At 38.4% G+C, this 11,621-nt stretch overlaps 1 protein-coding gene and 1 long non-coding RNA gene across 2 annotated transcripts; both read left to right on the top strand.

Annotated features, from left to right (window-relative positions):
* Nucleotides 1-235: 235 nt before the first annotated feature.
* On the top strand, nucleotides 236-1,544 carry LOC146737986 (uncharacterized). The gene is made up of 2 exons (XR_014930803.1): nucleotides 236-358; nucleotides 1,495-1,544. It is a non-coding gene; the product is annotated as an uncharacterized LOC146737986 (long non-coding RNA).
* Nucleotides 1,545-3,245: 1,701 nt separating this feature from the next.
* Nucleotides 3,246-7,190, top strand: LOC146737985 (tudor domain-containing protein 1-like). The gene is made up of 3 exons (XM_085504648.1): nucleotides 3,246-4,037; nucleotides 5,107-5,251; nucleotides 7,066-7,190. Exons 1-3 carry the CDS (start codon nucleotides 3,246-3,248, stop codon nucleotides 7,188-7,190), a joined length of 1,062 nt encoding a protein of 353 aa, XP_085360774.1.
* Nucleotides 7,191-11,621: the final 4,431 nt, after the last annotated feature.

Raw genomic sequence — 11,621 nt, 5'->3', positions numbered from 1 at the left:
TATTTGCCTTGCATCAAAGTACATTTGTTCTCTATTTCCAAAAAAACTTGGTATTTAATTTGGGAGAATTGCACAAGAAATTAAAACAAAAAACAAAACAAAAAAGTTGCCTGACACAAAATAGTGTAAAACACAATGTATCGTTCACATAAATGTTTTGTACAAATTGATATTTTATTGTTTTTATATGGAATCATACTTCTGCATTTCATTTTAGGTGTTGTACCAATCAATGAAGAGAGCCGTTGGACAAATTCAGCAATTGAACTATTCCGTTTGAAGGCTGAAAATAAAAACTTAGTTGCTAGATATGTGGATATGGTAGGTGATAAATATCAAGTTGAATTATTTGATGAAGGTAAGTAATTACAATGTGACTTGTATTTACATGAGTTTTGGTCACAACAGACCTTGGACTTCTATGTTGGTCATAATTCCCTTCTTAAATTATAAGAGTCAGTGATTGTTGCTGACAAAACCGTCTCTGAACTGTAAATCATCCTACCAATCTCGGCATCTTCATCATCAGTGGGATATAGTCGAAACAGGATTATAATTGTCTTGTGGCCAATTTGACACAGTGCATCACTGGCAAATAACTGATGACCATGATGTATATGCACCATAACCTGCAGCAATTCTTGGTTTGCGCCCAATGCTTGAACCCTCTACCTGATCTCGCCCAGCTGCATCCTCTACCCGGTTTCGCCCAGCCGCATCTTCTACTCTGTTTCGCCCAGCCAAAACCATCTACCCGGCCTCGCCCAGCCGAACCCTCTACCAGGTCTCGCCCAGCCGAACCCTCTACCAGGTCTCGCCCAGCCGAACCCTCTACCCGGTCTCGACCAGCCGAACCCTCTACCCGGCCTCGACCAGCCGAACCCTCTACCCGGCCTCGACCAGCCGAACCCTCTACCCGGCCTCGACCAGCCGAACCCTCTACCCGGCCTCGCCCAGCCGAACCCTCTACCCGGCCTCGCCCAGCCGAACCCTCTACCCGGCCTCGCCCAGCCGAACCCTCTACCCGGCCTCGCCCAGCCGAACCCTCTACCCGGCCTCGCCCAGCCGAACCCTCTACCCGGCCTCGTCCAGCCGAACCCTCTACCCGGCCTCGTCCAGCCGAACACTCTACCCGGCCTCGTCCAGCCGAACCCTCTACCCGGCCTCGTCCAGCCGAACCCTCTACCCGGTCTCGCCCAGTTGAACCTTCTACCCAGTCTCACCCTGGTTTCTTTGTTAGAAGTTTTTTGATGCCTTACAAGTGAATTTTTGAGAAATTACTGCAGAAGAGCTAGTTAAACAACTTCTGGTGTGCATTTCAGACGAATCTTAATGGAAAATGCTTTGAATATTAATTTTCTTCGAACATTGAGCAACGAGTCCCATGTGTGATTCAATCACAACTAAATCCACAGAACTGCTTTATATTCGTCCACTGAATAGATCCACTGCAATCCACTGGAGACATAATCAACATTTTTTTTTCACTTACAGCTACTAATAAAAGAATGCATCATGAAATTATCAAGGCTAAACTTGGAAAATCTAATGAAATAAAGTCTAATGGGTAAGGGAAATTATATATGATAATCATTCTTCAAATTTTTTTTTTTTATTTTTTATTGTCACATTTTTGGTGAATGTGTAAATGTAGTCAATTGAGGATGCCATTTAACTTTTTGTTATCTTCAGTGTTTAACATTTTCAATGAATTTAAATATCTACTAGAACTGTTGGCTTGTTTTACCCTATTAAAGTGACCGGGCTGGTATTAATTAGGGTTAAACCATTCAGCAAAATAGGGAAGGATGTGCAGTCATGATTTCGAGCAATTTAACTAATCTAATCTGGTTGAAATTTTGTAAGAGTACGTGATAAATAAATTAACAATATTGTTGACTATGAGGTTTAGATTATTCAACGTAAATTAACAGCATGAATTACGTTTGTTTCAGTGTTGCTGTACATAGTGCAGCTACACCTGCTTTTGAATTCTCTTGAATCGTTTCATTAAAAGTCATGAGTAACTTCAATAATTGTTTTCATACATTCTAATTACGAGATTATTATCAAACTTGCATACTGTAGAATACTTTATTTTCGCTGAAAGGATGATTCCGTGAAAATAAAATCCAGCGAATATACTTTTTTCCCTATATTTCACATTCAGCTCGTCAAAAATCAGTGAAAGTAAATTCCATACAAAACACCAAAAATGTCTTTTCAGCGAAAATTAATTCCAGCGAAAATAAAGTATTTCACAGTATATCATGATGGTTAATCTGTATGCATAGATGACCTGCCCTACCTTATCCAGTGATTTTTTTCTTACGTTTGTAGTCCATCTTCCCTACTTTTTGTATGCCATCTTATGTTGTGATCACCTATGTGCTGATATCCCCAGCCTACGCTATGATCTGCCCATTCTTGTATATGCAAGCCATGTGTAGTTTAACTTTTATTTACAAGCAATGCTGTTATGTTTGTTATGTTTTATCTATAGGATTGATTGTGATTTATCTCCTACAAATGGTGAGGTTACATTACTGGTCGAAAGTGATAACGTAGAGATAGATGAGAGCATGGTCTGTTCTGTATCGTCTGTCAACTTGCCAAGCGAATTCTGGTTACAGAATGCTTATAAAGCCAGAGAGCTGCTGGATCTACAAGAAGATTTGAATCTTTTTTATAACAAAATGCCTCCACGATTATTCAGGTGCTTTATTACTTTCTGTAACTGTTGGCTTGTATAATCTTAGGTCATAACATTGTAAAATTAATTCATTATTATACAGTCAGGACTGAAAACAAAAGGATTCTCTAAAAAGCGTAATTTTTCAAAACGTATCAGCATTCAAACATAAATATTTTTAAACTACGTTGCCAACATTGATGCATTCCACAGTATTGACATCACATTCAAACACTTACCTTTGTTTACATCGAATGTAGAAGCACTATAACGTGTAACGGAAATAGAATCTGATACTAATACTGCTTGCGCAAGATTTAGATTCAGGTTTTTCGAACATCATGGATGCATGCTTTCCTTCACTTTCAGACCCAAAGTTGGTGATATGTGTGCTGCAAAATTCACACTGGATAACAACTGGTATCGAACCATGGTTACAGAGATTGGGTCATCTGCTGAATTTCCTACAGTTTTCTACATTGACTTTGGCAACAGTGAGACATTGAATGTTGTCAATCTCCGCCAACTAGAAGAGCAGTTCACTCCATTGCCGATGCAAGCAATGAGATGCAGACTCAGCAACATCAAACCAACCACGAAAGAGTGGATTCCTGATGCTATCAATTATTTCAAAGGAAAAGTGGAGGGAAGCCATGTAGAGGTGAAATTTACAGGCAGAGAGGACAATGTACTTAGTGTTCAGATGTTCACACCTGATGACAAATCAGTCTCAATCAACGAGGATCTGGTGAAAAAAGAACTTGCCTTACCACTTGGAAGTGACGAAGGTGCTACATCCCAACTTCCAACAGCCGAGTCGCAATCTAAATTGTCCCCAGGTCAAATCAAACCTAATTGTTCAATGCCTGGAGGCCCTGTCCAGATTATCTCTGATCTTTCTCTGATATCACTACCCGACATGGATGGTGGGTTTCCAGCATGTGTCACTGATATTACAAATCCTGAAGATTTCTACATCCAGTTAGCAACACTTGAAGCAGTTTCACACCTTGCTGGTTTGATGTCTTCTATAGCATCCATATATCCACAGGAGTCTGCTCCTCGTTTTGTCCCAATGAAAGATCACGTATGCTGTGCCAAGTTCAGTGAAGACCAAGCCTGGTATCGTGCTGTTGTCAAGGATACCACTGAGAACAACCAGATCAGAGTGCAGTTTATTGATTTTGGTAACTATGGAATGGTATCAGTAGATGATATCCAGAGTTTAGATCCTCAGATTTCTTCAACACCAGTACTTGCAGTGCATTGTAGTCTTGATGGTGTAACTGGTAGATCAGAAAATAACAATTGGAGTACAGATGCCATACAGCTATTTGCTAGCAAGGTAAGTCCCAATAAACTGCCAGGAATTATGAAATTGAATGATGGCACAGGACTGTAAAATCTGTATTAGAAACTGCGGCTTCTATTAAAATGGTACAAAGCAAGAGGGGATGCGGCTTCTATTAGAGCATCTACACATATGAGAAATGTTAAATTTTAGATTCTCAATTATTCAAAAAGAATGGGTGCCACTTATATTAGGGATGCGGCTTCTAATACAGATTTTACGGTAGTTAGTGTGTTCACATTGGCAAGGTTCTTGGTTCAGTTCCCGGCAGTATTAAATCTTCCAAGTATTGTCTGCCCTGCCTTTCCAATCACATATTATTAGGTTTGGGAGAATTCTCTCACACATGCACATGCAATAAGCACAGAAGAAAAAACTGCGGGAAAGACAAGAATGACTTTCAAAAAATATCGTCTGGCACATAAATTTAAAAAAAAAAAGACAAGGAATTGGAAAATATGGTTGTTTTAACCCCTGTTGGTTGATTTCCCAATAGTAATAAATAAATAAATACTGTAATTTGGTATAATTTTAGTTTACTCTTTTGTTTGTCTGAATTTATCTTATAATTATCTGAATAACTAATCATGATGTACTAAATAAATGCAATCGACTGATTCAGCCTCAACCATGAACTCTTAGACAAAATTCAAGGTGAACTGAGGGGAGATAGACATTGGTCATTTCGTGAAATTAACATGAGCAACCAGTTTAAAATTTGTGCCTTGTCGATTTTGCATAATTTCATTGTTCATATATGGCATATCCATATTTTCTGATGTGTATCTAGCAATGAAGCAGACGCCTCCATAGCAACTACATTTGTACATATAAATAGGTAGTTCTGTAAAATCTGTATTAGAAACTGCGGCTTCTATTAAAATGGTACAATTCAACAGAGGGGGTGCAGCTTCTATTAGAGCATCTACACGTATATGCGGAATGGTGAATTTTTGTTCTCAATTGTTCAAAAAGAATGGGTACGACTTACATTAAAGATGCGGCTTCTAATACAGATTTTACGGTTTTAGATCCACAACAAAAACTATATATGTTTTAATAGGTTCTGAATGAACAATGTACCCTGAAGATTGTCAAAGAAGGGAATCCATGGAATGTGGAGTTGTACTGTAAAGATGATACAAAATCTATTAATCAACAACTCATTGAAGAATACCTTGCTAATAAGAAAATGCCTCCAGTACCAGGTTAGTGGAATGAAGTATAATTGTTTGGAGTAGTAGTAGAATTCTGTTAGAGATGCGGTTGTGTTGTATTAGTACCATCAAAGGTTAGTCGTTGGTTACTATGTATCATAAATATTACTATAATACTATGTGGCATATAGTGTCATGGTGGATTTATGTATCGCAGTGGTGGGTTTTTGTTAACGTCAATTGTCCTTATGCTGGTCATTGAGGTATGTATAGTACCCTCTAAACAGCAAATGAGACAAGTTTTGAGACTCTGATAGATGAATATGCCATTTGAGACCATATTTGAGACCAATTTAGAGACTCGGATGCCACGCAGACCAGAAATGAGACCGTTTTTGAGACCAGCTTTAGAGACCGTCAATTTGCATAGTCTGATTGGACAACACAGTTACAGTAAACACTAGATCTGTTTGCCCCTGTAAAAAAATTTTTTTTTGTCAGTGGTCCTATTGTTTGAATAAATATAGAAAATATGTTTCTGAAGTGGTCAATTTGTTTTATTATTTTTTCAGTGTTTTAAAACTGGGATTGAAGTGTGTATTAATTGAATAAATTTAGCGTTTCCCCTTGAGATTACAGTAAAGGTTTGCATGGCTAGTAAATTTGACCTCGGACTAGTAGTAGTTACTAGTCTGTGACCCAAGAAATCTGACGTGACCAGGCCACCTGTCAGATTCAGATTAATATACACGTCTTTATTTGTACTATAAGGCCCATGGCCCAAAATACATAAATAATGAATGAATTAATAAATACAAATCTTGGTTGGTCAATTACTATTTACATTGCATCTTAATCTTAAAGAATGTTCCCATGGCGACAAGTTTTATGTCACGCTCCCCGCACATGTAAACAAACATGGCAACATGAAAAAATCTGGTTTCTGGAGCTGGTTTACAAGACTACACATTGATATTTGATTATGGTATAGAAGATTATGTGGTGGCCGTGAAAAGGACCGTTTCGTCTGTGTTGTGACACAACAAAAATTTATATTTTCTGCCAGTTCCTCAGCAGAAAAATCCTCAAACCAGTCATCTTCGTCATCGTCGTCAAGCAAGAGGTCAGAAAAAATATCTGTGATTTCCTCATTGCTTATAAGGTGGTCTTCTGCACCGTTAACAGAGTTGGTGATACCACACATGTTGAACGACTTGAACACCATTGATTGTTGATCTACCAGCTTCTGCCAGGCATGGGCGATCCAGTCAACGATTGTCTGCTTATCAGCTGTTGTTAATCTGGAATCTGTTTACCTGTTTAGGCAGCTTTCTGGGCTGCATCCCTAATAAATTGTTTCCACAACTTCCTAAGATTGGCTTTGAATGGCTTATTAATGCAAACATCCAATGACTGCAACTTCGATGTGCACCCACCAGGAATGACAACACGTTGACATGGCGATGCTTTAAATTAATCAGTGATATGAGCACGAAATGCGTCCAGAACCAACATGGAATATCACTGTTCAGTGTACAGTGTCAAGATTTCATCAGCCCATTGCATCATAAGTTGTTCGTTCATCCAACCTTTTTCTTGCACTGTAACAACAAAACCAGGTCGTGCCTTGAGCTTCAAGTCTTGTTTTCTCTTAAAAATAATCATAGGAAGAAGGTCGCTGTGTGGCGTTACCATGAGAACAACCATCAGATGTCTTTTTTTTCGCTTCCTGTGGTTCACGCTTTCATCGTTTTCACACCTTTTTCACATCAACTGTCCTATTTGGAATCAAGTCAAAATATACCAGTGTCTCATCTATATCCAGTATAATCAAATGTCAAAAAATTGTCTATCTTGGCATCTAGGTCAGTTGGCAATCCCTGTGCAACGGATGTTTTATCTGCAAGGCAAGATCATTGCGTTGCATAAATCATTGACACCATCCATGGGATCCCTTGAAATCTGGAAATTGTGGTTTGATGACAGATAGAGCATAGACCATCGATCGTCACTGGGATTTGCCTGTCTTTTTGCTGTTGAACCCTTGACAGAATCTGTTCATCAAGTTCGTTATCGTAAAATGTTTTCCACCCACCACCATGTCGTCTTTCCCCCAGATATAAATTGCTCACTGTCAAAGTCATATTTTTTCCTGCCCTTCAGTGACAGTGGGATTTTGTATTTTCTTGTGAGCAATAATGTTTGTCTGTATACTTCTTGATGTTTCTTGATATTGAAGGACTTGTATACTCCTCTGGTTTTTGGGGTGACAGGTGGTGATGGACCAGTGTCAGTTGCATTATTGTCGAGTTGGTAGTATCAATCAATAGCATCTGCTGGGTGTCCATGGATTCAACACTAACATCCAAATGGGCTTTCTTTGGTGGTCTACCATCTGGGCATTTAGTTTTTGTAGCTGTTGGTGTTGTCTGATACACAGACGCAGGTACACCAGGGACCTCGGCAGGCAGTTGCCTTAGTAAATAATGAATTAATTTAAGACATAGCTGGTGAATGACATTATATACTGATACATGCTTCTGGGAAAGCTTCCCCCAGAGAGATTGCCACTTTTATAGCATGATTCTCTGAAATAAATAAAAAATAAATAAATAAAAATAAACTAAATAAAACAGATAATTTCATTAAAATAATGACGTGCTTCATACCCCTGGCAAAGTTTCTAAATAAGGCAAAACAGAAATCGGGTATATGATAGCTATCACCTTTACATTGGGAGAATCCTGTAACTATCCTTAATTTGTTTTTCCTATTAAGCTTTTAACATCTTTTATTTTTAATTTTATCTTATAGTCTAGCTACTGTATTTTTCTTATGATTTGTATTTTATTTACCATACTGCGCCCTCTGATGGCATAGTAGTGTAATAACGTTATTATTATTATTATTATTCTTTTGAAATTAAAGTATGTTACGGTATATCAGTCAATTCTCAGTTTGACATGCAATATCAAAATGATTGGTCCTGGGATTCATACCTCTCATTGTCACGTCTTGTCCATTTCGGGGAAAAATAAGTAAAAATTCCAGGTGATAGGGTGGGATGTCCCAATGCAAGCTTTTGCAAGCTGAGGTACATCACCACAAACAGCCACAGTGGAATATAGCTCCATACTTAATGTCTAGCAGGCGTGCAGATGCATTCCATGCTGGCCCATGCTTGTGAATAGGAAGTTTGTATACGAACAGGAATACGAGATAGTCTCCCGCGAATCTGACCGCCAATATCCCGCACTCCAGGACGCAACACTAAAGGTCAAACAAAGGCACACAACCAGAATATGTAAAATAATACTAATTTAATGATACAATAAGCTTAAACCATTAACGGGAGTAATATAAATCACAAACCGGTCAGCAATATACATTACAATAATAACAATAGCCCAGCTCGGAATTGCCTACTCTATCCTACCTAGTTGCAAAACTTGTACTGCGTAGTTTCAGCACTAGTACAGTCATTCACAGCAACGTTGACGACAATATTAGTTCTACAGCTCCAAACTACGAGGTCTCAGGGAATACAAACTGCACGACACTAACCGTAATGTTACGTGACTTCCATACCGTCCATGCAGAGAAAGGACCAAGATCAGCAAAACACGCTTTCTGGCGAAACACAGGTATTTGAATAAAGTAGGTTTTACAGCATAGAACCACAGCAGGCTGTCTTGCATCTATCAGTTCCACATACAGAATTGGACAGGCATTATCATGAGACATGCGCTGGCTGCCACGTGAACTGCACTGGTTGGGAGCTGGGTGACAACTGACTAACTCGTGTTTAAGTTAGTCTTGCACAATCACGAACAAAATAATATTAATTAGCATGCTGTCTATTCTAATTCCGCAGCTGGGCAAGCCTTTCTAGCTAACTGGGCATTATCAAAATACATTTATATTACAGCAAAAATAGAATATCATAACAGGAAGCATGTATTGTACGAGACATTACATTAATGTTGTGCATGACGGTCCTGTTAAAAATCAAAATATTAAGTACATCTAATAATGAATCTTTTTCCATGACTCAGATTTAAAATCACTGAATTTCCCTCACTTAAGTCCATCATCTCTACATCTTCAACACTACGTAGATGCACACGCAAACTTCTGCCATAAGTACATGTCATGCAGGATTATATTTATTGAAACACACAAGAGCAATGTCGTCTCTATGTCTCACAGCGGCAAGATGTGGTATGTCGAGGACAATCTCTACCTTTTTGTCATTCTCAACTTGACAGGGCAGACCAATTTGCTCATGAAATTGATGCTGCAGAACAGTGAATGCAATACTTTGCAATCTCTTCGTCTTGGAATATGGAAAGGTCACTGATAACAGTATGAGATTGACGAGAAAGTTTTCGCTGGTTGTCATATCCCGTCTTTCAACTACATGTCAAAATGTAGCATCTGTCATTACTGGTGTTGGTGAACTTTTGCCATTGAACCACAACATACCCTCTCTGCAAACTGCCATCTTGGTCACAGTCAGCCAGAATGATGGCAGAATCAGATAAAAGTAGTTGTATATAACACACAAAGCTCAAAACGTCTCTGACTTCAAACAATGATTTATTTCATGACACTGCGGGGAGATGTAAACTCGCTTTTTCAAAGGAACTGATCTTTACCACCCAGTCAGTTTCCTGTGAGTTTGACTCGGTTTACTGTACCGGACGTTGCTTTACCGTACCGGTCGTTGTTTTACCGTACCGGTCGTTGCTTTACCGTACTGGCCGTTGCTTTACCGTACCGGTAACCGCGAGTTGTGCATAAATTAATTGGGCATTTTGTGAACAATAAGAATTTTTACCCAAAGTGAATAATTTGCAAAGGACATGACTTGTATGATTGTTAGGTCCCGTTGTAGCCGACTAGAGGTCATGATGTTTTAATGATTTGTTTATATTTGTCAGTAGCTCACACAGTGGAAAGAAAGTCGGGCAACCCTCAAAATATAAATGAATTAATTAAATAAAAAAGTCTTTCTGAAATTCTTTGCATGTGTTTTCAATATATGTGTGTTATTCACATATTCATGATGGCCTGTACGCTATACAACGACAGTCCTACATCGTAGCTTATCCACGACGTTCAATATAGTGTTCTAATCTGTTGCATGAATTTGATGATACTTGCATAGTGTGTCGCTTGGCCGAGCTCACATGTATTTAAATTCGGGCTTTTGGCGTTCGAAATTCTGTTTTGATACTTTTTTGACAATAACATGTGCAATGCATGCATGTAGTCCAGATAAAATTCAAGTGCGTAAAACAGAATTTGACTTTGCTCTCACACCCAGTGCGAGCAATATATTTGAACATAGTTTGTGTGGGTATATTTATTCTATTCTAAGTATTATCGATGACTTTGTGTCAGAGTGACTGTATCATTGAAAAATGCATTTCGAGACGAAAAACGGACCCGTGTTTTTCCAAATGAATCCTCAGTTTCACACGTATTGTTTTCTTGTGAACAACTTAAAAGTGTCTGGACACACAGGGTTGTCGGTTATGCGTTTAAAGTACAACTTAAGTGCCGTCATTAACACCCAATTGATGTAGTAAAGCATCATCATTTATATCTAAAAATATACAAAACAAAGGCCAGAATTGGTATAAATAGATGTAACATTGAATGACAAACCACTCGTCTTCAGTATCACTGGACACCACATCTATCTCCACTCGCTCCCGACTTTAATTTTCCAAGTATTTCTACTCATTCGCATAATATGGCAACAACAGTAAATATCGAGTGGCTCCAGCCAACAAAAGATTTAGGAAAATGAGAGTATGTAATCGGTTCGAGAATAAAGACAAATGATTTTAGTGTCAGTGACACCGTACGTGTAAAGTATAGGAGTTCAACATGCGAAGATTATAAAGTTGCCTAGTAAGTGTGTAGTTTTATTTTAAGTATATTATACTTTTGTCATTTTTACCCAACAAAAACGTACTTTACGCAATTTCTGGGAAATTTAATTTAATATATTTTTATTTCACCTGGTATTTATACAGCATAAGAAATTGCCTCTCTGCAAAACATGTACGGTAGTGTTTATTTTTATTTTCATGTTTCATCTGTTTGATTTACAGAAGCTCAAAATGTAGAACCAGACTCGTATCGGAAATCAGATGTTGACGAGGAAAAGGAAGAGCCAACTGCCGATAGCGCGACCACTGCCGACATCACATTTAGCAGTGATTTTGACATACTGTGGAATACTTTATTTTCGCTGGAATTTATTTTCGCTGAAAAGACTTTTTGGGCATTATGCTTGGAATTTATTGTCACTGATTTTTGATGAGTTTAATGTGAAATATAGGGGGGGGGGAATATATTCGCTGGATTTTATTTTCACGGAATCATCCCTTCAGCGAAAATAACGAAA

The sequence above is a fragment of the Saccoglossus kowalevskii genome, chromosome 10 (genome assembly GCF_978046115.1).
Source record: "Saccoglossus kowalevskii chromosome 10, keSacKowa6.1, whole genome shotgun sequence".
In the NCBI taxonomy this organism is placed as follows: Eukaryota; Metazoa; Hemichordata; class Enteropneusta; family Harrimaniidae; genus Saccoglossus; species Saccoglossus kowalevskii.
This window is presented reverse-complemented; position numbering and strand designations above follow the sequence as displayed.

Excerpts from the sequence above, each read along its gene's own strand:
- LOC146737985 (XM_085504648.1), top strand. The coding sequence starts at position 3,246 with ATGCAAGCAATGAGATGCAGACTCAGCAACATCAAACCAACCACGAAA. Across the intron at positions 4,038-5,106 it reads TACAGCTATTTGCTAGCAAG|GTTCTGAATGAACAATGTAC; the intron begins GTAAGTCCCAAT and ends ATGTTTTAATAG. Across the intron at positions 5,252-7,065 it reads GAAAATGCCTCCAGTACCAG|GTCAGTTGGCAATCCCTGTG; the intron begins GTTAGTGGAATG and ends CTTGGCATCTAG.